This window comes from Dermacentor albipictus, chromosome 2 (genome assembly GCF_038994185.2).
Source record: "Dermacentor albipictus isolate Rhodes 1998 colony chromosome 2, USDA_Dalb.pri_finalv2, whole genome shotgun sequence".
In the NCBI taxonomy this organism is placed as follows: Eukaryota; Metazoa; Arthropoda; class Arachnida; order Ixodida; family Ixodidae; genus Dermacentor; species Dermacentor albipictus.
The window spans coordinates 190,819,238-190,846,007 of record NC_091822.1 but is presented as its reverse complement, the minus strand read 5'-3'; the positions used below and the strand labels follow the sequence as shown (position 1 = coordinate 190,846,007).

Below are 26,770 nucleotides of genomic sequence, written 5' to 3'. Positions count from 1 at the left end.
CAGTATTCAAAAAGTATTCAATATTTGCTTTTGGCACAATTCCATTCGTATTCAATTCGGTCTCAAAAATTACTATTCACATACCCTGAAAACCATGTTCGCCTTCCTTAAATTTTTAGCAAGACTTCTTGTCATCTAAAGATTTGACAGAGGTCCTCTCAGTGAGTTCAGTAAACAATTGAAGGATACAAAGTGAAATGGTGGAGAACATAATGATATGCAGCTGTTATTTGCACTGGTAACAGTGGACAGGGCTAACTTTCCAGGTATATAGAAGTTCTGCTGCTCGCTGAGCTCTCTTCAATGCTTGCAAAGCATTTTTACATTCAAACACCTTTCCTGCTTTTAAGGATGAAATCTACACCAGCAGGCAGAACACTCATTTTAATGCAGCAAAAGAATAATCACATTGCTTCTGCTAAAGGATGTTTCTGTGAGACTGGCAAAGAGTGTAGAAACTTTCCAAATTGGTTGTGCTATAAACCTCATCTTTGATCTTTGAGCATAGTATAACCAGCTTTTGCAACTCACAAAAACAACCTGGGAAAAAAAATTTGCACATGCAGCCAGTGCAAAGAACAGCACACAACCATGATTAAACCCTCACAATGCGATTCAGCCACAATGTAAAGGTCCAGACACTGCCTTATTCTGTATGCTGAGTCAATGTTGACTTTGCTACTGCACTGCTGCTGCACAGTGTGACTTTTGCCTTGTGGCCAGAATACCCACAAATAGTGTGCTGGCAATGCGAAAATTTAGGCTCAAGATGCAGCTTCACAGCAAGGCTTCACACTTTGCCATAAAGTCACATTAAAGGCTAAATTTGCGCACTGCTAGCATACCTACTGTGTGTTTAAATTTCTTACAATCTTTTAGCTGGCTACCACAGCCAAAAGAACGGTTGTATGCGACACATTTCTGGTGTAGTGGCACCACATAATGCAAGGATAAAAAACAAGAAGCAGATAAGGTAAACAAGTGCTACTGTTCTTGTCCATATTACTTTTTACTTCATGTACCTCCACTACACAAGAAATAACCCACATCAACTAGCCCAACTCTTAGTACTACTGACCAGCAGTGCAGGGCCCAGTGACTGCCTCCACACCTAGTGTTGCACTACCATCCTTCAAAAGCTTTAAATATTCTGGAGTTTTTACATGCCAAAACAATATGATATGATTATTAGGCAGGCGGTAGTGAGAGACTCCGGATTATATGGCTACCCGGGGATCACTTTGTTTCAAATGCACAACACACCTGGTCCAAGAGAAATATAGCGCCTGCAGTGTCCTGATGCAAAATGGCGCGATGCAGCAGAGAGAGGCCTTCGGCATCCACCACATCCAAGCTAGCTCCTGTAGCAAGCAACTCGCGCGCCATGTCATGAAGGCCCAGCTCAAGGGACAGGCTCAGTGCTGTTTCATCTTTGGAGTTCTTCAGGTTCAAATTGGCTATCAGCAGCCCTGCGCCAGGTGTCTTCACTGCCAAGTCTGTGTGCAAACATTGAGAAGCTTTACAATTGTGCAATATAAACAACCTTGCCTGAATACACACTACCATGTTAAATCAGAATCTGACCGTGCAGTTTAGAGATCATCTGGTGACAGCAATAAACTAAATACCTGGAATTTAAAGACTGTCAAGAAACCTGACAAGTGTTCACTGGAGGAACACTGCCCACAGAAAGGACTCTTAGGTATTTTGGAAAGCCATAAAAGTGTCAATTGAGCATGGCATGTTGGTTGGAAATGACTTTCAGATTTGGAAGGTTAATGGACTTGTAGCTTGTTGGGCACACATATACAAGCACCTGCGCTATATAACAATGTTCAGTCACTAACAAAACTATGTGATACAACAATGATGAAAAGACCTTCCCTGCCACCTAGACTTAGCAAATAAGTGCTGTCTATATACATCACATCAATTTCATGATGTGAAGGAAAACAGCAGAATTTCAGTTCTTATGGAGGTACGAACAGACACAAGTGCTTAAAGGCAGAAGCACAAGAAAGGACAGCATGCAGAACCTGCTTGTAAAAGGGAGTTTCTTCCAACATGCCCAACTATTTAGTACCTTTATGACGAAGGATGCTGCGGACAGCCTCAACGTGCTTGTTGATCACTGCACGATGTAGTGGTGTTTCCAGGTAGCGGGCATCGTCATCATCTGCTGCAGAGCCCAGTGTCTGCTTGTTTGGGTCAGCGCCATGCTCCAAGAGAGTTTGCACTAGACGTGCCAAACCAGCCTGGCATGCAGCGTGCAGTGGAGTCTCTCCCTGCGTGGCACAACATGCCACCTTTATTAGTGGTGCAGCCAGAAGAAAGGAACCAAAGAATTCCTGATGTAATTAGCCAACCAGAATATTTGTCTGCTCACCACTGCCTGCTTTGCACAAATATAGTGTAACTGCACGTATAGCGCAGGGACAATGCTTTAGTGGTTTGAACAACTACAAAAATAACAAAAAGGTTTATGATGATTATAAAACGACATGATTCTGTGTGTACAGCAAGGTCAGTGTGTGTACAGCAAGGTCAGCTGAGAAGTTAGATAAACAAGATGCTGTAAGAAATAGCTTGTAAATGAGCATCTGTAAGTTGTCAGACCTATGCACCTGTTTTAATTAGCTTCTCGCCAACTATGACTGATGCAACCTAAGGAAAAATTGGGTCCTTGGTCCGTTTCACTGCACAGCAGTATTCTGCATCTAGTGTCTACACTGAAGTTCGCTTGCAATGCATCGAGATCATTAGGGTTGACTTCTTTCCATTACTCATGCACTTGGCAGTAAAGCCCAGTGCAGTAAACAGAAAAATGGATCCATGCCACAGTTACAAATAGAGTACTTTTTAATCGGCAGTTTCCAAGCAACAAAATTGCGTTACACCTATGCAAGTACTATTTTAGCCAGCATTCTCACGTGCAAGGAGTTGCTCAAAGCTCAATGAGCGTATTTTATTTCTACTCACCTTATTATTGCTTATATTGCACTGTGCTCCCCGTTCAGCAAGAAAGATTCCAGCATCTTCATTGCCAGCACGAGCTACAAGATGCAGTTGGGAGTCCCCTGTAATAGATGCAAGTAACCAATGCAACAGCATCAGTGACTGATCACAAAATATATCACAGGTTGTGTAACTGTCTTTACAGGAGGACAGAACATTTTCTCTCGCACACATTTTTTTTTCTTTTTTCCGTGGATAGATGCTGACCCAGTTACTGAGCAAAGCCAAGGCTGCTACATCATAAATAACTGCCATCTCTTAATGCAACCAGCTCAAAATAAGCAGTGATTCTAGAAAAATATTTATACCGAGTTAAATTGTAAGTTAAAGAAACATCACAGTGACTGCAGTTGTTTGAATGTCACAAACAAATTAAGTGCCAGCTCGGTGTAGTCAACTCATGCAACATTGCCTTTCGGTGCTTCAGTGCTACCAAATCAATTCACAGTATTATTCTTTTTTTTTTATTGCTCTCTACACTTCCTCACATGAAGTGGAATAAGAAATGATTGTATTTATGGATTTTAATTACCCAATGCAACACGGGCTATGGGAGGTGCTGCAATGGATGACTTTATTAATTTTGACTGCCTGGGGTTTTTTAATGTTCACCCCATCGAAGAAGAAGAGCCACTGAGCAGGGAAAGAAGTTCATAGACACGCTCCAAATTACTGAGATACATGAGATAACCTTCACGCCGAGAATTACGCCATGCCAAGTGGGAAGGGATGGACTGATTTGGCAATACAGGAGACGGCTCATAGCATTCAGCCTTTAGCAGCACGGTGGGATCCCAGGCCACTACGCGACAGGCAAACTAACAGATCAATATTTCATGTTTTTTTCCTCCAATTGTAATGACATAATTGGTGCTTGCATTGCATAATAATATAGTTGTTACACACTAGCAGGATTACTGGGCCAAGAAATTTTGTCAGCCTTCCTGCATGGTACATGTCCTCCTCCGAGGACAGCAGGAAATACCTCTGAGACAAATGTGTGCACATGTTCAGTGCCCTTAGAACAAAGAAAAGCTTCTGCTGACAAGTACATGTTCGCTAACATTATCATCATAGCATGCAAGATATGATCTGCAGGGTTTGATTTGGGAGACATGAAACGAGGACTAAAATAGAATATACAAGCAAGAAATGCAAAGAGCAAACAACTCCAAGTCACCTGTTATTCGGCCCACAGCATCAAGGCTAGCTCCACGGTCTGCTAACCGGCTAGCAAAGCTCTCCTTGTCATATAGGCCATCCCAAAAGTGAAGTGCAAAGCCAAGCGGTGTGTGTTGTTCGTTGTTTCGCAGTTCCAGGTTTACAGCTTCACTTTCAAGGAGCAGGCAGAAAACACCCATATTCTTGGCCTCTATGCTTCGGTGAACAGGGGTACTGTATGAACAACATTAGCACAATGTCAATTAGGAGTCTATGCTGAAAATAAATTCTTCTCAGCAACATGCCATTCCAATGTAGAGACAGCATTTTACTGTTAACAATGCCCAGAAAAAGGAACCTTTCGAATTCTTAAAGGCAATAACAATTTTCTTGAAAGGCGTCTTTAAGCTTAGAAATCTTTTTTAATACTTAATTCTGCTTCAGTGCAGTGTTTGAATTTATTATAACCTAACTACAACTTGCTTGTAGTCACGTTGTCAAAATCAAAACTAAGGAACTTGACCTAGGAGTCAAAATGTTCCCAATCCTATGCTCTGTTTTCTTTACAGGTATTATACACAGTTCACTAAGACACAAAGCAGCTGTAGTATTACCATCTCCATGGTCCAAAATGCAGTGGCAGTAATGTTTATAATGACTGCTTAAAATGGTGAAAGAACATCTGCATCAGTAATAAAATAAAATTTTTTCAGTGCTTTCTAGATGACGGAAGACAATACAAGCGTGGCTAGATTCTTTAAAAGTGCCTTTCTTTAACTACATGTGTGGGTTCCCAGCATCCACTGTGATCATGAGATTTAACACTCCAAAATTCCAAACAGAGGTTCTCCTCACTTTCCATTGCTGTCTTGGGCATTTACGTCTGCACCATGCTTCAGAAGGCAGGCAGCCACACGAACCATGCCTTCCACCAACTCGCGGCTGCCTCTAAGTCCAGCAACCATGTGCAGGGCTGTCTCTTTCTTCAAAGGCACAGCCAGGTCCACCGAGGCCTTGTGCTCCACCAAGAACAGAGCCGAGAACTCGTCCCCTGCACATGGCATCAAATCTTTCCCTATTACACTCTACACTGGAACAACCTTACAAATTTACTACAAAACTAAATCTATATACAGTAAAAGCTCGTTAATTCACAACTCGTTCATTTGAAATTTCGGATAATTCAAAGAAGCCGCCGCGGTCCATCCAGTAATGTATTGAAAGCCGTATGTAACACATCCCGCTAATTCACCCTGAAATCCGCACCGCCACCGATAATTCGAACTCCAAGCCAACGTGGATGGAGAGAGTGCTAGTGCGTGGGAGCACATTCGCGATGCTGGCATCACTGCGTGAGCAGCACAGCTTTGCTTTTCTCATCTGCGGCTCTTTGTTTAGGCCTGACTGCAGAGAGACGCGCTTGCGCCTGGACATGGCATGGCTGCCTGTGTCGCAGGTCATTTTTCTCCTGTGAGGTTCTGTATAAAGCTCAAGGGTGATAAGATCATTGCTGTGCTCTGTGTGCTGTACGTGCGAGCAAAAGCATGCGAGGGTGAGCCGGCAAACCCAGCTCAACTTTCCATGCGCGAGCGAGGAAGGCAAGCGGATGCGTGCCCTTTCCTGTCATTGCCCTCTGTGCCCTCTCCTGACGTTCTTCTCCAGCGGCTGCTGCTTACTGCATGGTCATGCAGGCGCCTTATCTTGAAAGCGATCTGTGACATGGCCAAAGTGGGCACCCGCGTGGGCCTCACCTTCAAAGCGATGTGCGATGTTTGCAGAGTGCGTGTAGTGCTGGTAGCTTCGTATGCAATGTGCTTTCTAAGTTTTGTTCGTGTTGAAGCGAGAGCTGCACGAAGGTCAATTCGCTTGCTGCCACTGCCGCGATTCCTCACTCCAGCGTTTTTCAGAGAGTTTCCGTGGTTATTAAGTGAGATGTGTTCATGTTTACCAGTGCGTGTGACACCATACTTGTTAATTTAGTTAGTAAGTGAATGTTTACAAGTTTATATGGCCGATAAAACTGCTATCCTTACTTGGTATAGCCATCTACTAGGTAATTTGCTATCGCAATCAATGCTTCACTTTTCGCCGGATTTTTTTTTCTCCACGCCAGTCAGCGCGACGAACGTGCGGGTGGAATAAGAGCCATCTCGACGTCGGGCACGTCCGACAGTGTTGGCTTCGCCAGTTATTCGAAGTGTAGATGTTGTTCACGCCAATGTGACCGTGTGTGCAGGCGTGCTCAGGCCTATATACACGCCTTAACCAAGCGATTTTTTTCTCCGACTTTAATTAGTTTGAATATTGTATAATTTGAATTTTCATGGCATTCCTACGGAATTCGAATTGATAAGCTTTTACTATATGTAGAATAAAGAGTTGTTGGCACAATGAATATTATGCTAAAATACTGTAAATCTGTTTTATCCGCAGTTAACAGTAATAATATAAAAGTTAGAGGGTATCAGAAGCACAAAAGCCAAGCAACTGCACTTGAAAATACTGTACACCATACAAGTTGCACGAGACGAAGAATATGCACCATCACTATGATTAAGGGGAGACAGGTCTTTAGGTTGAAAAATAGTTGAATCTACATCTATTATTCTCGTAATTTATCAAGTTGCTCATCATGCATGTCAATGTACCGGCTGTAATAATTTTAAAACGTGTAGAGCAGGTAATTTTTCACCTGTGTCGACGCAATAACAGCACTTGCATGCCAGTGCCTCGTGTTCTACTATTTGATCTATACTCCTGGAACCTACTAAAACTTTGTGTGTATGTGTACATATTCCGAACTACTCTTAATTTTGCTCACTTAGCATATTTGCGACAGCGATACCAAAGCACCTTCTGCATATAAAACAATCATTTTTGCAGCATGAAGCTAAAGGTATGGAGCCCACAATGTCAGGAACTCATTTTAAACAATTCTGTCTTTAAGTTTCCAAAATTTGTCTCTTGTTTGACCACTGGAGATCCCTTTTCAGAACAGTGGATTTCAGGGTTATTTCAAATAAAGAATAATGACTCTTATCAAGTTTTTTTGTCTTGCATGTCAATATTTCAGCCGTAAAATGAATTTTAGAACATGTAGAGTAGGTAATTTTTCACCTGTGCCACATTGTATGCCTTATGCTTCCTAGTATTTATCTATGTTCCATCTGTATATTTTTGTGCAGCAGTTATTTGTCAATTATTATCAAAACAAAAGAGATGTACTTGAAAATTATTTTGTGAGATAATGAACCTATAGAAAAAATAATTGTATTTTCAGAATTGCAAGGAACTAAATAGACTTGTCAACTGTTATCAAATTTTATTCGAAAATAAAAGGGTAGCCTTAGAATACCTGTCCCCTCTAAGACTATGCACATCCCTGCACTGCCCAGATTGCCAGACAAATAATTGACTAAAATTTAATCACCTGCAGTAAGCGTAATTTGTATCTTCAGCTAAATAACGAAACCTATATTTTGCTTGAAATATCTCAGTATGAAGGAAAACAGCCAAATCTATGCAAATCCATCAATGACAAGTGCATTCCTTAGTTAGGCACACCTGTGGAAGCAGACTTCATAAAGTGCTTCTCTTTGCAAACGTTTATACACAAGTAAGGCTGGCCCCAGAGTAATTTCGTTGAGCATGTAATGGTTGTAGAGCAGTCGTGAATGTGTGAGTGTTGTGAACGTATCTGGTTGTTCAAGTTTTTTCCTGAATAGACCTCATAAACGTGGAGGGGTGTGTTGCTCTTTATAGAAAAAGCCTTCGCACAAACATGTTTGCAAAATTTAGCACTTCAAATGCAAACTACGAAGCTTTAATGGTGCGCAGTATAAGTTCACTGTTATGTAATGCTCACCAAATGGTAACTTAAACAGATTTCTTTTGTTTCTAGAAAAACTAATTGGCTATGCCAATGACAAACAACTTAAGCGTGTTGTGGGGGGAGACAACGTAAATATGTTGCTTCAGGATGGCCCAGCTATAGAACGTTCCTTATTGCTCGTATCAAATAATTTTTCTAATGTAATCGTAGAGCCAACACACAATGGCACAATCTGAGAGCCTAATGGACATGTTTATAACACAGTTATCTATAGATGTTGAAAGCAGTGTTATTGATACGTCATTCAGTGACCACCTCCTGATAAATATGTTTTGGCAGGCTCCCTCATTAGGAAAACACGCTTCTACTTCTGAAACTTACCTGATAGAAGATATAAACAAAAGTACACTTGAAAAGTTAAAGAAAAGCTTTCTTTGATTGATTGGAAACTGGTCTGACTGCAATTCTGCAAACAATGCTTATGATACATTCATGTCCATGTTTAGTAATGTTTATAAAGAATGCTTTAAACTTAAGAGAGTTAGGAAGTCAAGAAAGGCATGCAAACCATGGATTATGGAGGAGTGTGTTAAAATGATCTCTAAGAAAACGCACATGTATGTAAAATTTGCACAAACAAGAAAACTAGAGGACCTCGCTGAATTTTAAAAATTTAGAAACACTTTTGCAAGGTTTTATCCGCAATGCGAAACACGGCTATTTCAATAATCTATTTTCTGGTATCAATGTTTCAGATGCAGACAAACTATGGCATACGTTAAATATACTTTTAAACCGAAAGAAATCGTGCCAGTCATGTCTCGAAATATTACAGGGTCACACAGTTATCACAGGCAAACAATTAGCAGACGCTTTTAACTAACATTTCATCAACCTTGTCACAAGCCCACATAATCACTTGTTTGTATGATACTTATCATATCCCACTCCCAAGTATCATACTCCCAAATAAAAAAGGACCTTATAAAGAAACAACAAAGAATGGAAGTGTCCAACTCAAGAGATAAGATAGAATTCGCGGAAATGTCAAAAGAGATCAACAAGGCAAAAACAAGTGATATTTGAAATTATAATATGAGAAAGACTGAAGAAACCGTAAGAAATAAACACAGCATGAAGTCAGTGAGACGGAAACTCAGCATAGGACAAACCAAGATGTGTGCACTGAAAGATAAGCAGGGTGATATCATCAGCAATCTCAAAGGTATAGTAAAAGCAGTGGAAGAATTCTATACTGACCTGTAGAGTACCCAGAGGACTCAGGATAACTCCATTCAAAACAGTAATGAACAGGATACAGAAGCTCCTCCTATAACTAGTGATGAGGTCAGAAGGGCCTTGCAAGACATGAAATGGGGAAGAGTGGCAGGAGAAGATGAAATAACAGTTGATTTAACCAAAGATGGAGGATACATAATGCTTAGAAAACTGGAGACTCTCTATACGAAGTGTCTATCAACTGCAAGGGTCCCAGAAAACTGGAAGAATGCAAACATTATACTAATCCACAAAAAGGAAGGCATTATAGAATTGAAAAATTATAGGCCCATTAGCCTACTCCCAGTATTATATAAAATATTCACCAAGACAATATCCAATATAATAAGGGCAACACTGGGCTTTAGTCAACCAAGGGAAGAGGCTGGCTTAAGGATGGGATACTCTACATCCATGTCATTAATCCGGTTATCGAGGAATCTGCAGAGTACAATAAGCCTCTCTATATGGCTTTCATAGATTACGAAAAAGTATTTTATTCAGTAAAGGTACCAGCAGTCAGAGGCATTACGTAATCAAGGTGTACACAAGAATCTACACAAGAAATTTTACACAAGAAAAGCAGGAAGATACCTATAAAGAAAGAGGTAATACTGGGAGACAGTCGCTCTAATGCTATCCACTGCCTGCTTGGAAGAAGTATTCAAGCTATTAAACTGAGAAGGCTTAGGAGTAAGGATCCACGGCAAATATCTCGGCAACCTTTGATTTGCTGATGACATTGTTCTATTCAGCAACACTGCAGATGAGTTACAACAAATGATTAAGGACCTTAACAGAGAGAGTGTAAGAGTGGGGTTGAGGATTAATATGCAGAAGACAAAGATAATGATAAAGAAGTGGGCAAGGGAACAAGAGTTCAGGATCGCCAGTCAGCCTGTATAGTTTGAAGGAGTATGTTTACCTAGGCCAATTAATCACAGGGAACCTTGATCATGAGAAAGAAATTCAAAGAACAATAAAAATGGGTTAGATCACATACGGCAGACATTGTCAGCTCCTGATTGGAAGCTTACCATTATGATTGAAAAGAAAGATGTATAACCAGTGGATTTTACCGGAGATGACATGTGGGGCAGAGACTTGAAGACTGACAAAGAAGCTTGAGAACAAGTTAAGGACTGCACAAAGAGCGATGGAACGAAGAATGCTAGGCATAACCTTGAGAGACAGAAAGAGAGTGGTTTGGATCAGAGAGCAAATGGGTATAGCCGATATTCTAATTGACATTGAGAGAAAAAATGGCCCTGGGCCAGTCATGTAATGCGCAGGTTAGATAACCGTTGGACTAGGCAGAAGACTAGGTGGTGTGATAAAATTAGGAGGTTAGCGGGTGCTAGTTGGAATCAGTTGGCGCAGGACAGGGGTAATTCGAGATTGCATGAAGAGGCCTTTGTCCTGCAGTGGACATAAAATAGATGATGATGATGATATCAGCATCAAACAAAGACAGCACATTGTTGTATCCAACAAGTGAATACGAGGTTCATTCAGTGTTGATAGTACTGAATAATAGTAAAGCGAGAGACATTGACAGGCTTAGAATTCAACCAATTGTGGAAAATTATATCTGTCCTTACACATATCTTTAATGTGTCATTGGTCTTTGGAACATTTTTGGACAATATGCAGCGGGCTAAAGTAGTAGTCTTTAAATCTGGGGATAAAACCGACCTGTGCGATTACCGACCAATTTCAGTGCTACCTGCAATTTCAAGAGGGTTTGAAAAATTATTTTTACGGCTATGAGTTCTTTTTGTGAGAAACACTTGTTGATATCACCTTCTCAGTATGGTTTCAGGAAGGGGCTGTCCACACAATTCGCACTGCTAAAGCAAAAAGAAATGATCATTAGGGCTTTCGAAGGCAAACAACTAATTATAGGAATTTCTGTTGACATTTCAAAAGCTTTTGATTAATTAAATAACCTGCCATCATTAGCAAAATTGGAGCGTTGCGGATTTCGTGGCTTGGCCTTGAATTTTATGACGTCATACCTAACGAATAGAAAGCAAACTGTGGCAATAAATGAAGAATTCTTAACAACCAAACTGTGAAAGCAGGTGTTCCTCAGGGCAGTGTGTTAGGACTCTTATTATTTTATCTGTATATTAACGATATTGTAAACATAACAGAAAAGGCTTCATTCACAATCTATGCAGACGACACAAGCATATTTTTTAATTCTGATAATATTGTAATATTTCTCTTTATTCAAACATTGTTCTCAATAAATTAAATAACTGGAGTATAGCAAATACACTGCAAATCAATACTATAAAGACAAAAACAATTTTGTTTACACCATAAGAAAAACATATACACTTTAATTTTAATCTTAAAAACTGTTCTAATAAAATTAACTTAGTGTCAGGAACTAAAGTCCTTGGCGTAATATTCAACGAAAACTTACTCTGGAATTATCAAACTAAAGTATTCTTCCCAATCTCGCTAAAATAGTTGGGATGCTATGCAACTGCCGGTATGTATTACCTGAGAAACTGAAGCACTTAGTGTACAACTCACTTTTTTCCGCCCAAGTATATTACTGTTCATTAGTATGCGGTACGACGCTGGACATAAATATGGATAAGATTCATAGAGTACAGAAAAGAGCTCTCCATCAAATTGCAGATGTTCCTTCGGGTTCACCATCACATAATCTATTCATTAGGTACAGCATCTCACCTTTTGAGCAGCTCTACAAGAACTGATAATTGCTCCGTTACAAAATGAGTAACGTATAATAACACCTCATTCATGCCCGTGTGCAAGCTAAGGAGCGCTCCAGAAAAAGTGTACAGTTTCCAGAGCAGGACACCCTGGCTAGAACATTTCTGTAGTGTTAATTATGGCTTTAACAGACTAGAATATCAATTAAGCAGACCTTTGAGTGAATTAATTTATTCCTATATAAATGTTCTCAATATGAGGCATAGTGATGTTAAATTTTTCTTTCTAAGCAGTTTTTAGTAGTTTTGTTAATACATTATCATGTAACCCTACTGATTTGTTCTGAATTTGTTAAATGTGGTTGTCTTTTTTTTTCTTTCGTACTTCACTATACGTATGTTCTTTACCTGTTCACATTTCTTTGAATTTGACAAACGGTGATTTTGCATTCTCACTAGAATTGAAGTTTTTGTAATAATATATAATGCTCTAATACTGATAACAACCACTGCTGCGCTGCCATTAACTGTCTGTAACAGTACAGGGATTCTATCAAGCTTGTCAATTGACAAAACTTTTTGTCCCTGTTCCCTGCATTTCTGATGTATAAAGTGCAGAAATGAATTGAACTTAATATAAAGAGTGAAAATTCATAGGTGAAGTTGCTAAAATAGCCAAGTGTAATGCTCACACTTGTATTGTAAACAAATGCCTTAGATCCTGCACAAGAAATACCATATTTATTCGATTACAGTAGAACCTCGTTCACAAGTTAGAAAAAAAGTGCATCAAAGAACATACTAAGGGAGAATGTGCAATCTATAGTCACTAAAAAAATTGGCAGGCTCAACTAACTGGTTGACAACTACGTAATGCGGAGCATTTCGCGAATCATTGCGGCATGAGATGCCGACATGCCGAGCTGGTAAGGCTTGAGCGACCCGAGATGCACGTTGTTTTCGCGGCTTCAGCAAGCTTTCGTTTGCTCTCCTCAATTTTGGTCTAGTTCACCAGCGTCTTTGTGTGGGGCATTTTGGCAGTAAGTTTTGACACATTATTTCAGTGCAAATCGTTGCGGCACGAGATACAGTGTGGCTTTATGGCATTACAGCTCGTAGTGCCATAAAGCCACACTTAAAGGCAGAATTCGAATATAGCCCACATTCCACTTTTGCTGTTTCTTGCTTATAAATCTGTATATAAAACGATATAAGACTTCAAGGCAAAGGATTCTGGGATAAAAACCTCACCTTATATTCGAATAAATACAGTATTGTAGAAGTTTCAGGCATGCTGTCAACATTTAGGGGCTAAATAAAATGAAAAATTTTCACTGCTGCCCACTTTTAAATATGGTGATGAAAAAAAAAAAGCTATGCTCACAATAAAACTTCAATGGACAGAATTAAATGGCAGGTGAAGGGGATGTTCAGCTACTATTTCCCTTCAGGCAACACCGCATTCCAAGCACACGCCGCAGTACACACACCCCTTTCGATGGCCTTGTGCAGCAGAGTGTGACCCTTGAAATCTGTGGCATTCACATCAGCTCGATGGTTGAGCAATGTAGTGGCAATGCTCTCCTGACGAGAAGACAAGGCCAGGTCCAGGGGCAGCTGGCCGGTGTCATCGAGTTCATTCAGCTTGCCAGGCAGCTGGGTGGGCAGAAGTCAAGATTAATTGACGGGTTTTCATTTCCCCATAGATTCCATAGCGGAAGGTTCTGAAACAATTTGGCTGGCTGGGATTTATCACACTTCAAAAGCTTGGTTTATTTATTAGAGTGCAGCTCTTAGGTGCCGATTCTTGCGGCAAGCGTTGGTGACGTCCCTCGGTGTCCTCGTAACCAAGCGAACGAGCACAGCAAAGGATGAAAGAGTGAACGCATAGCGTGGATGAAAGACGGCGACAGCGAAGAGCGCACAAGGAGCAAAGTGGAGAAGGAGGATGCAGCGGAACCATGAGGAACAAAGCGGAAGCATAAGAAGCGTAGTGCTGTGCAAGACGGGCTTTGCGGCAATGATGGCTACGAGATGGCATTAGAGTAGCGCGCATTGTCTGTTCACCAATGACGCCACCAATACCATTTAAGGAAACAAAGCACTGCATGAGCGGAGGTATATCTGCACCGGCTGGTGTGAATCGCAGCCCCCACCTATCAACAACGCGGTGCCTCTCGTGATCTCTCGATTAGCGAGGCAGTCATGCTACACTTCACTCCATTTGTAACGTGCCGCACAAGGCAGATTGTCTGCGCAAGCTAAAATATTGTGAAATGAAAACATGTATACAACTACCCTCAAATTTCACATTAGGTATGTTAACCGTCAGTGAATTTTTAAAATACTTTCCAGGCCTGAAGTTATCAGAATTCAGTGTTTAATGCAACTTGTATTTTACAATATACCTAATGTTTCAATGAACCCTATCAAACATTTTTTTCAATTACCAGCAGCAGATATCACAACTCTAGTCCATGAGCTGGTCTACTCGAACTTTTAACTAACGTTTTAACTAATTACTTTATGGCACATGCAATTTACAAAATTTAGCCATAGTGTTAAGGTGGATACACGTGGAACGAATTCTCAGGATGATGCCAGTTTCAAGATATCAATTCAAGAACTTTATGGAGAAATACATTGGCGTTCCAGTTACTTTGTGCGTCAATGCATAAAACGACGTTTTGTTAAAAAAGTAAGTGGAACAATAGTGCATTTTTACCACAAGTTGAAGTGCGCATATCCAGTAAATGGCGTCATCCACACAATTCTTTTCAAGTGGCTAGGCCTTGCAATATGTGCCATAGGATAATTAGTTACGAACTTAGTGGTTTTTTGTTAATTAGTTGATTATGCATTTCAATTTTTAGTGCAAGTAATGTCCGCCTCTTCCAGTGGACCAGCTCATGCACTAGAATTGTGCTATCTGCCACAGGCAATGTTTTAAAATTTTTGAAAGTGTCTGCTCAAATGCCCTGTATAATAATATACTGGAGGAGGTTCCACAGACAGCACAGTAAAACCCTGTTAAACCATACCCGCTTAAACAGTAGTTTGTTTTAAAAGTAGTAAAGTCAAATCTCTGACTCGGTGGCCATTGAACATAATGCGTTTTGCATCCGCGTAAAGTGTACTAGCTTACTGCGTATGTATTGGTTAACACAGTGTTTCCACTTTTCATTGCACAATTATGGCGGCGCGTCGTCCCCATCGGGTGGCCCGCAGGAGCAAGCCTCAGATTGGAACAACAGCCTCCAAGCGCCCTGTGTGTTTGCGTGTGAAGCCACATCAACATCAACATCATTTCGGCGTCGTGCAAGCAAGGACTCGTGTCATGCCGAAGCTCGGATAAAAAAATACCGGGTACTCAGCATAGAAGAAAAATTGAAAAACGTTTGTGCTATTGAACATGGCACGAAGAACTCGGCACTGGCAAGCGACAGGGATTTGCCGTTGACTACGCTGTGTGGCATTTGGAATGCATAGTTGCTTGGCAGCACTGCTGCGACCACAAAAAGATATTAGCTACTAGGCTCGACTTTTTGCCATTGTTGCCTCTGTTGCTGAAGCGTTGCCTAACGACAGTGATGAGGACGACACGGAAAGCGAGAGCACGGGTGTGATTCAGGCCCGACAGTGGCAGAAGCTGCGCGTTATGTCAGCCTCATAAATGCACTTGTCACGATGAGGACAGCACCTCGCAATGAAAAAAGCACCCCGCGACTTCTGCAGTGCTACCGCGCCTGCGCACGAAGAATATGCAATGCCAACAAGGAATCTGCCATGCGAGTGTTTGCTGAGAAGAGGGGGCTGGCTGAAAAGCTGGCTCACACCGCTTCAGTAAGTTTGAGGCTACTGTCATTGCTGCTATGCTGCCGCGGCATCAAACGAAAATAAGACGTTTTTGTCGCACAGAATAAATACTACATGTTTTTGCCCTTTCATCGCAGTCTCTCCAAGTTCCATTTTTGACAGGTAAGTGGGCGATCTCATGCTATTTCGGTTAAGCAGTACTACCATTTAGTAGATACTTTTTCCAAGCTCCGGCAAACTACGGTGTAACTAGGTTTCACTGTACTTGAAATCACCATTCTTGACACAGTGAGGCCCGGTTGGTCATTAGCAGTAACAGTAATGGAACCTCCTTTACAAATTATTTGTAGTAATGTAATGAACAGTTGCGATGTGAAAAGAGTAAAATATAAGCCATGACACTATTAGTTGGACTCAATTATATAAACAATATATGAGCCAAAGACAGAAAGTTGACTGCCCTTCCACTACTGTGAAGAGGCGTGCCAGCGAAGCTCGAAATCCGTGGGTCTTCATTGTCGTAACACCTCGGCTTTGTGCTTCCTCATGGTGAGGTCGGCATATTGATGACGAACCCTTTCTCGGGCGAGTTCCCGGCTGTGTTCATTAAAGGCCACCTGCCCTTCAGTCGAACGCCTGTTCCCACTGCTGTTCTTTCAACGCGGCCTGCTCTACGGCAGAATGAACCAAACGCGGCTTTCCCATCTGACTGCCGCGCCTGAACTGATGGGAAACAATGGGCAAACATGCGATCACACCCTTTCCCTCCTCCGGAGGAAAATGATGCCTATGATGGGCTCATACCTTGCGCTGCAACTACTTCTTCATGCATATAAAAGCTCGCTTTAAGGGGCACATATGATGTACCAATAGTGGCTGACTCGGTTAGCGTGGTGGTCTCGTAACTCGGAGGTTGGTGGTTTGAATCCGCTGCCCAACAAGCAATTTCTTATTTCTGTGCAGCTTGGGTTTTTTCGTATGGCAACACTAACACTGATGTTGACATGAATGAGGCAATGCAAGCTTCACTTGAATATGTCAAAAACATCAAGCAGATATGAATATACACAAAACAAGATAAAACACAACACCATACTGGAACAAAAAATAGGAATTACATCCACTATGTACAGTCACAGAAAAAGGTTTGGAGACCACGGCATCAGAAAAAAATTTAAATATATTCAAGCATATGCATACAACAGACTACATTCTGGAGCCCCAGCCTGCAGATCAGATAACCATCAGAACTCTAAGCTATGCTAACTCCAAAGCAATACACTCTGGCTAGTTGGCAATATTTCTCAGACAAGCAAGATTGCTGAAATTAATTTTTTTCAATGTGTGGCAGCTAAATGACTTACCAGTGAATCAAATTCAATGAGGTACAGGAAGACAACATCTTCTCGATGAGTTCTAATGGCTGTGTGCAGGGGGTAGCGTGTCTTTGCCTTAAACATGGTGTACAGGAGAGGTGCACTCATGTGGGCAAAATCTTCACTTCCAAAGTCATTCTACATGAAGAGGAGAAATGGTACAAATAGTCACGAATCATAATGTGCTGCTCACAAGTTAAACTTCACAGAATAATGGATAGCACCATTTCAAAAATGTGAAAGGAAAGAAATCCCCCCCAGGATGTCTACATTACCAGTGGAGGAAGGCTATACAAATGGTGTACTGCTTTATCGAAATTTCAGTACTTTTAGTACTCCTAAGGTAACAAGTGTAAGGGTGGACAGCATGAACTGAAGTTGCAATAGTAGCATTCTCTTATCTAAACAGTGATCTACCTAGTATGATAGAATGAAGCACTCAGTCTATAGGAAAGTGAACACGTACATTGCCATGTATTTAAGTGGGGCAGCTCACAAGATCCGTGTTTTAAAAACGCAGGCGGAGAGTTCTCATTTTTCCAGGGGGCAGGGGGCCAGCTTTCCACCCCCACACGCATATATATATATATATATATATATATATATATATATATATATATATATATATATATATATATATATATATATATATATATATATATCTTGCACTTCAAGAAACTTCGTTTGACCTCGAAGAATTGAGCTCTGAAGTTACGGCATATGTGTCACCTCACAAGATATCATAGTAGGAGACAGTTCAATTTATCAGCCTGAGCCCTATCGGTGGTGTAATCTTCCTTCGTGTAATTGTAGCATACTTGGCTATCACTAATATTGCTTCGCCTTTCCGGCGAAACTGCAGCATCTCTGTCTTTCTCTCTCTCTCTTTTTTTCTGCGAGTCTGAGTATCAGCGCTGCTGCACATGACTGCTGCTGATTCTGATTTCGAATCAATCTGGCTTGGCTAATTTCGATTACCGAGTGAATTATAGTGTTCCCCAACTGTCATGCACCAAGACTAAAAAAGAGCAGTTGTGTTACTCGAAGAAAACCTAGTGCATATTGTTTCCAGTACAGTGGAGTAGCCACCAGTAATTCCTTCCTTACTGAGATTTAATTCGGTAGCTGCAATTAATTAACTCGAGAAGTACTGCCCTAATCTTCAAAGTGTCAATGAGGCATTTGTAGGCACCCCAAAATAACAACCGCGGTGTTTTCAGCGACGTATTAATTGCGCACAACTTTTTCCGACTAGCAAAGAAACCTCATGAAGTATGAAAAATACCATGTGAGTGTGCTCCCACCCATATCATAAAGCCGCGCTCTCAAATTGGCTGATTGAAAGCAACTGCATTGCCTGTCGCAACCCCGAAGGGACAGCGCATCACCTTGATAATGGTATGGAAGGAGCACCAAGAGCAGGTCCTGCAGCTTTGCAGCTAATCCTTCCTCTCATTTCTAAGTTACACTTATTGTCCGTCTCTCAAGGTTGACTGATCACATTGATAACAAAAGCCCCTTGATAAATGCAGCCAAAGCACTGCTCTGATGATGCACGAAATGCAAAAAGCAATGTAATAGGCATCGAATGTTTCAAAATCCCGGCTTTGCTCCCACCGCATTGAAAGAGTGCACACAAAGCTATATTTTGGGCCAGAAACTTGCTTCAGACCAAAGCCAAATTGAAGTGAACGTTTTATTTTTCATGAAAGTGTATACGTGCACGTATACGTGCAAAGAGCAGATTGGGTGTGGGAACAAACGCGAGTTCATGATATCTTAGTTGAAATCAAGAAAAAGAAATGGGCATGGGCAGGACACATAATGAGGAGGGAAGATAACCGATGGTCATTAGGAGTTACAGAATGGATTCCAAGGGAAGGGAAGCATAGCAGAGGGCGGCAGAAAGTTAGGTGGGCGGATGAGATTAAGAAGTTTGCAGGGACAACATGGTCACAATTAGTACATGACCGGGGTAGTTGAAGAAGTATGGGAGAGGCCTTTGCCCTGCAGTGGGCATGACCAGGCTGATGATGATGATGATGTATACGTGCTGCAAAAGCAGGTTCATGTCAAAAAATAAAAGCAAAATAAACAGACAGGGAAGTGACCAACGTATAGAGGAAAGGCAAAACTGATGCATTCAAGAAAGTAAATATAACACTTCTAAATGAGCCGAATTGGCAATCAGGATGCCTGGCAAAAAAAAAAAAAGAAAAATTGGAGGACGCTTAAGCTTCGCCTTCAAGAGTGGAACACGTAGCATTATCGCACCCCATCCGCACTGCCTACTCAAACTATCTACGCGAGCCAAATGTCGCACTCGGCATGGAGAGCCGGGCCGCGACACGCCATGAAGGCGGACGCGATCATGGGGCGAGTGGCACGCCACGTGTCGGGGCAGCGCCGTACATTGCGAGGAGGGGGTCTTCTGTGTTTGCCGCAAGATAGCTCTGCGTGTGCGCAGAGCGCAGAAATGTAGCGGAAACGTACTTCGCTACTTGTGAAACTGTGACTTCTGTGATTTACATGGTCATAATTACCGATATACACTGCAGTATAACTTTCTATGGCACGTTTCTAAGGCAACACCGCATTCACTAGAGGCGATTTTGCACCGCTTTGAACGATCAAACTCGTGGCTGAGTGGTAGCGTCTCCGTCTCACACTCCGGAGACCCTGGTTCGATTCCCACCAGCCCATCTTGCAAGATGTTTTTTTATTTATGAAGTGCCTTCCGGGATTTATCGCTCACGGTCAATGCCACTGACGCCAACACCGACTTTTCTGTGACACGAGCTCCTTAACGCTGTCGCGCACTAAAATGCAGAATTCAGTGTGCCCTTATTATCTATGAATTCGTAAGCTCCGTTGAACACCAGCCTAGAGAATGTGTTCGAATAGGTCTCCTTTTGCAGCTATGCAGTACTGTGTCCGTTTTATCACATCTTCAGGGGCTTTCTTGATGACCGGCACCGGAATTTTACGGCAAACATTTGTTATCCTTGCCCTGAACTAATCTGATGTCCATCTCGATCATGTAAGCACGATCCTTCACATAACTCCAAAAAAAGAAATCGATTGGAGAGAGGTCAGGTGACCTAGCCGGCCAATTTACAGGCCTGTGCCTTCCAATCTATAGTGCATGAAAAGCTGCATCCAGGCAGTTTTGTGCTCGGCTGTTGCTGTGTGCGGGTGCCCATCTTGCTGATACCATAGAAGTAAAAGGTGTGACAGCGGCACTTCGCTGAGAAACACATCCACCATTCCTTCAAGGATTTCGTTCAGGCAACGCTGTCCAGTCAGTGTGTGATCGAACAAGATTGGACCGATTATAGTACTGGCGCAAATTTAGAACCACACGTTGAGCGACCACTGGTACTAGTGCTGATTATGCTTTGCCCAGTGTGGATTGCAGTCCCCTCCAATAGTGTTCATTACGCAAATTTACCTAGGCATTTCTGTGAAAATTTGCTTCATCTGTGCACATGATGCTGCTCAAAACGTCCAGTGACTCATCGGTTTTTGTGAGGACCCAATTATAGAAATGTAGATAATTCTACAGGTGCCTATCTTCTAAGCATTGGTGCTGGTTAAGGTGGTACGGGTGAAAAGCCGTTATTTAGAATCCCCCAAACTGATGACTTGGAAATTGGTGCCTGGGCGGCCATGTCCCGCACGCTAGCATGATGGTTTGAGGCCATCAATGCTAGAACATCCGTGCGTAGGCTAGGACTCAAAGATGGAGTCCTCCGCTTCTGTTTCTGGAAGCTGCCGGTTTGCCTCAGGTTTTCGTAATTTCGGATGATAGTTGATGCGTTTGGTCTACCGCTACACTTCCATGACTGATATATATAGAAATATATATTTGCGGCATTTGTTGCCATTTACAGATCCCAAGGCAAGGATGATGTTTCCCTTCTGCTCATCAGGGAAAGACGTGACTGGGTCGAAACAAAACGCACCTTTATACCTTTGCACTGATGTTGTCAATTCACTGTTGTGGCGATAGGTTTTGTGGGAAAAAAAAAAAGAGTATCCATGCACTAGACAACAGCTATCACACCTTGTTTCCAACTAACACCAAATGCGACGTGTTACTTCGGCCGGGGCGCAGCAGATAAGGCACTAGCTCGATCTCGATGTTTTTCTTTCTTTCCTTTATTTCGTTCTGGATAACTCGGCAGGAGCCTGTTTGAGGGCGCCGCATTATGATACGGGTGGCAGCGCAGTCACGTGGTATTCTCCACATTTTGCGGGGTTTATTTATGTCAGAAAAAAATGAGTACGCAATTATTACGTTAGTTAGATGTCCCTAGGCAGTGTCTTCAAATGCCTCTTTGACACTTTGATAATTAGGATAGTATGTCTCGAGTTAGATAATTATTCACAATTACCTAATTGAATCTCACTAACAAAAGATTACTGGCAGCTACTCCACTGTACTGTGAATAATATGCACTAGGTTTTCTTTGAGTAACGCATTGCTCTTTTTTCTAATCTTGGTGCATCATAGTTAATTGGGACACCCTGTATATATTTATGACCTTTGCATGCAAGTGACTATGTTTCCATCCTTAATAAACATTCTAAATTATTAGAAATGTTTTTTTTTTTCATAAGGCGTTAACATTGCTTACTGGAAAGAGATGCAATACTGAGACACACAGCATTCACTTGCATTTCACACACCATTGATGAGACTCTGCTGGAGGAGTCACTGAAGTCTATAGGCTTTTTTTCATGGTCAAAAAAGCACGCAAAGCAATTTGAAGTGTGATATATATACAGTAACATATTTACTCTCTAGGCATAGGCTATCCATAGCTTAAGAAATAATTTTTAATTTGCTACGTCCATCTCTCAAAAATATAATAAACTTTGTCCTGCGTGTATATTTAAACAATTATATATTTTGATAGTGTTCACAGTGGAAATTTCAAACAATGTTTAATTGAGAAAATACGGATGAGACAGCCACCGCTGGTTCTAATGCCCGTGTCCTCCATTTGTCAGGATTTGCAGAAATAAAGCAAAAGTATGAATTAAAAGCCATGCACGTCTGTGCCAATAATGATGCAGTAAGCTATTAGTCCTAATAGTTTACTGCAGGTCAACGAAAGTCAAAAGAAACCTGAAATGATGTGGGTGACAAAGCTCTGGTAATGGAACTTTATGTGTGTGTGTAGGAGGGGAGAGGGCCTCAACATTGGGGGGGAGGGTGCTGAGCCCCCCCCCCCCCCTTCAATCTCAGGAGGGGGCTCGGGCCCCGGAGCCCCCCCCCCCGCAGTTGGCACCTATGGCGTCATGCATAATATATGTTCAGCAATTAGTTGCACATTAATTTCATGTCAATGTTCCAAATAAAATGCATAAAGAGGTTATTACATTTTGGCTATCAACGTTTTATTCAACCAAATCGCACAATGATTGGCAAGAACTCACATTACAATCAGCTCACTAGTGGTGTATATAGAGATATGTATATAGTAGGGAAACTTGGGCTAGTTAGTGAAGTTCATACTTGACATAGAGTAATAGCGTACACAGTCGAACGCGTTGTTGTATAGTCGAGGCCGAAAAATTGCAAATGCACTGAAATCTGGTCATTACAACTGACAGATCGTTATAAGTGGGTTCAACTGTACTACGACATGACATGCCTGCATATGCTTACTGCAAACAAGGTTTCTGCTAGCATTATACAGGTGCTAGCAATATAAGACCTGTATATAGCACCTGTATAAGCATTATACAGGTGCTAGCATTATAAGAGCTTTTTAACTCTTTAGCAGAAAACAAATGTTTACTAACCCAATGATTAGAAATGAGTTCAGAACAGTGATGCTGCAAGTTATGAGCACCAATCTCATCAGCCAGCTGGTAGTATCTTACACAATTCTTGACATTCACAGACGAAATGAGGGCTTCTTCACACCTGCAAAATTAATTTGCGTGAGATACAGACCAAGAATTTGTACTAGTTGCTCATATTTTCACTGGTAAATGTAGAAGAAATGTTCATAGTTGTAACCAAGAAAAGAACAGCATTGGCCTGAAATCCTGGTGCACAGCAAGTGGGAATGGTGCCGAGCAGTACACATTGTCTTCATTGCCATCTTATAAGTCACCATGTAACAACAGGAACGAATAATATTAGCACATGACTGCTAAGCATACCTTATGTGGTGCACAATTATCTTATGACCAGAGGACAACTACGGTAGCATACTATGGTGTGCATTAATAGCCCAAATAAGCAAATACTAAAGTGATCCTTCCATAAGATCAGTTTTGTAAAAGCTAGAATGGCTTCATGAATGACAAAATGTATTACGAGAAACACTTAATACTCACTGGTACAGATTCTCTTATATCAAATAAAGCTACATGAAAAAAAGCCACAAGCTAAATTAGCACACCATGCAGGTTGGTGAAGACTGATTCTGTGCCTGAGGCAGGCAAATAACAGTGAAACCAGCACCTGCTCAAAAGGCTGTCCAGAGAGAACCGCTTGGCAGTCTTCATCAAATCCAGCAGAAAGCTGTCCTGAAGCCCTGACTCCATCTGGTCTGTGTAAACCCAGCGCAGCAATACCAAGCCCACATCTGGCTGGATGTCTGGGAGGTAAGCAAACGAGGCTTCAGCATGGGCTACAGTGTTACTCAAACATTGTGCACAAAACAGAAAGGCAGCACAACAGATCACATAAGTATCAGAAAATTCGGTGACAGGCCAAGAATGCAAAGGCAAATGTTGCTCAAAGCGAAGTGCTTGCATCAGCGAATCAATGCACCAATTCTCCCTCGCCTTCCTTCTTCTAGTTATCTATGTTTACAACACTGCCTTGCCTCAGCAGTGTTGTGAAACTACTCACTCTGCCGGAGGAGCATTGTGTTTGCCAAGTGTGAGCCCAAAATTTTAGTGTAAAGGAATTAGCCAGTCTATACAGCCTTCCATGGTGCACATTCTTGGGTGATGTGCATCTGCGATATCTACTTGCATAATGATTGCACTTTTTTGTTAAAAAATTGCCGCAAATTCAGGGGTGCGATCACTACGTGGGTTAACTTTCCCGCGAAAAGCAAAATTTTTTTTTCATCCCGCATTTTCTGTTAGTTGACAACAGGTCAACGAACAGGTGGCTGCCGCTGTAACAGTGCAGGACACCAAAACAAAAATGGCAGGCGGCGGAGCAAGCTGAACCCGCCGAATGCGATTTGTTTTCTTTTCGCGAGTACATTACGTGCATTGAAACAGTTTCTTCCATATCAGTAATGAATAATATTGTTAATATCGACAAGTCTGCAGCAATAATGTAGCCATGTACACTTTGAGGGGACAGAAACAGAGATGGGCGTGCTTAGCTGTTAGTGACATAGAAACACATGGCGGGTACTGCAACATTTGTCTTCACTAATATCCTAATACAGCACGTTACCGCTAAGGGTAAGCAAATGTCTTAGTTGTGTAACAAGTGTCGACGTATGAACAAGGTACACTTCTAATGTATCAAAATGGCTACTATTGTTGCCACTCGTGATTTGTTGCTACCCACGAGTGCAGACGAGAAGTATCAAAAGGCGCCTCTTTTGTTGTTGTTGTTGACCACAACCATTATAAAGCCTACAAATAATAAAGCCAAGGCAAGTTTGGTTGTAGCTTTATTTTTTTTTCATGGAAGTGTAGAAAGTGATGAAAGGAACAAAGTGGGGCATCTGCTCAAGAATGTTTGGTGTGTGCAGAGCGCTTGGTGTGTCTTGAAGAGTAGTTCGCGTAGCATTCGACAGATGGCAAGCACGATCATCATTAGCTAGACTCGGCACACGACATATCACTGTGGCAAGTTCGGGGTGCGATCAATACACAGGAAAGAAAAAAATTGAATTTTGACGAAAAAATTCAGGGGTGCAATCATTTTGCGAGTGTGATCATTATGCAAGTAAATACCATACTCTGGGGGATGGGAGGGAATGTAGGAGAGGGATAAGAATGGACTGGAGGGTACTCTGGAGAAAGAAGTTTAGGGAAGCCCCTCGCCTAATCTTGTATTAAACTGCATGTTCGCACTGTAAAAGTTCTTCATCCCCAAAGCTGCAGATCTTGGCTGCTTTGCATGTGATGCATGAGCATGATGTGCTCATTACTTATGAACTACTAATACACTTCCTCACCATGCCAGTGTGACCTATAAAGGAACTATTTCTTGAAGCACAGGCAAGGACAAAGGGTAGGCACATCACGACTTTTGAGGAGAAGCCTTTCCTGCATTCTTATCAACATATTGTATAATTATCAACATAATGAAGCAGAGCTGAGCAAGACCCACACTACAAATGTGTGCACAGAGCAATGATGGACTGTTCTAGACAGAGAGGCAAATCTAACCTGTCAAGTCTAATGTGTCAACATCAGCCAGGTTTCCTACTCCCCATGTTTGGCTCCGGCAAGACAAGACAAACTTGTGAGCTCGTACTGACTTGCCATTCAGTTGAACTGTCAGGTCACTGAAAAAAAGAAAAAAAGAATAACTGAAGCATACTCGGTGCTTTTTTTGCAGTCAGACCTTCATGTAAAGAATTTTGCAACTTAGTCTGCAACTCAACTTGACAACCAGGCACACGTGACTTTGTGAAGGATCTTTTATATAACCAAAAAATATCCTGACATCATGCATGGTAACGTCATCATGCACAACAAAGCCTTTGCCGTTCCATACTATTTCTTACCATTACCTTTTTATACTGGTCCTAAAGGTTAAAAAAAGAACGCTATTACAGTAACAGTGCTTTGAAAAAAAAAAATGGCAATAAATTTATCTCCAGAGTATATTAAACCAAGGTATTTAATTTGTGTCACTATGTTTCCCCGAGAACCTTTCTTGTAATATACAAATCTGATGGGTTCAAGTGGGCAAACATTTGACAGTATGCAAGTCAGCCAGAGTTTTACACTAATCAGCTGCCTCCACAGAAGCATTGTGACTCATAGACCTAGGTTTACAAATTTCTGTGCCTCATTTACTGAAACACCACTTTACTTGCAAATCATTTTGTGATAAGTGTCCAAATTCCTTGCATGGACCTTAGCTATGTCATGTCACAAGAAGTGATTCTAGAAAATCTACTGAACAACAGAATATCTGCCACATATACAGTGTCAAATGCCGAAAGATCACCAGACTCTCTCTGTATATATATAAAGGTGGAACAACTTTGCACTAAAATTGTAGCATGCTTGCGCAGGATGACAATAGTGCAAAGCATACTACAAAAGGTAATATCTATGCCATATACCTGTAAAGCTCCTGGTCAAACAGACTCGCCACGGTTTTGAGCAGGCGAGAAACAAAGCTGTCTGAGCCTGCATTGCCGGATGCTGCCACGGCCACATTGTATTTCCTCTCAACGTCTGCATGGCGTGCCTGCAGCTTAACATATTCTTCACGTAGTAGGGACAAATGGCGCTGGAGTTTGGCCACCTCTGAAAAGGATGTGACAGTTTTACAAGTAAAAGCAATTGTAGCTGATGGCTGACAGATTATTTTTTAAAAATTAGATTGCGGGGTTTTATGAGCCAAAACCAGGATATAATTATGA

General features: G+C 41.5%; 1 protein-coding gene across 1 annotated transcript in view; it reads right to left on the bottom strand.

Moving 5' to 3' along the window:
* Nucleotides 1–26,770, bottom strand: part of LOC135898459 (rabankyrin-5) — a 63,830-nt gene that overhangs the window by 34,533 nt on the left and 2,527 nt on the right. The window contains exons 2-12 of the mRNA XM_065427380.2: nt 26,468–26,654; nt 25,560–25,678; nt 23,656–23,791; nt 22,986–23,109; nt 17,160–17,309; nt 13,470–13,635; nt 5,032–5,227; nt 4,196–4,410; nt 2,980–3,077; nt 2,084–2,285; nt 1,264–1,496 (exon numbers count right to left, since the gene is read on the bottom strand). Of these exons, the coding sequence (XP_065283452.1) occupies nt 1,264–1,496; nt 2,084–2,285; nt 2,980–3,077; nt 4,196–4,410; nt 5,032–5,227; nt 13,470–13,635; nt 17,160–17,309; nt 22,986–23,109; nt 23,656–23,791; nt 25,560–25,678; nt 26,468–26,654 (1,826 nt within the window). The remainder of the gene's footprint in view (nt 1–1,263; nt 1,497–2,083; nt 2,286–2,979; nt 3,078–4,195; nt 4,411–5,031; nt 5,228–13,469; nt 13,636–17,159; nt 17,310–22,985; nt 23,110–23,655; nt 23,792–25,559; nt 25,679–26,467; nt 26,655–26,770) is intronic.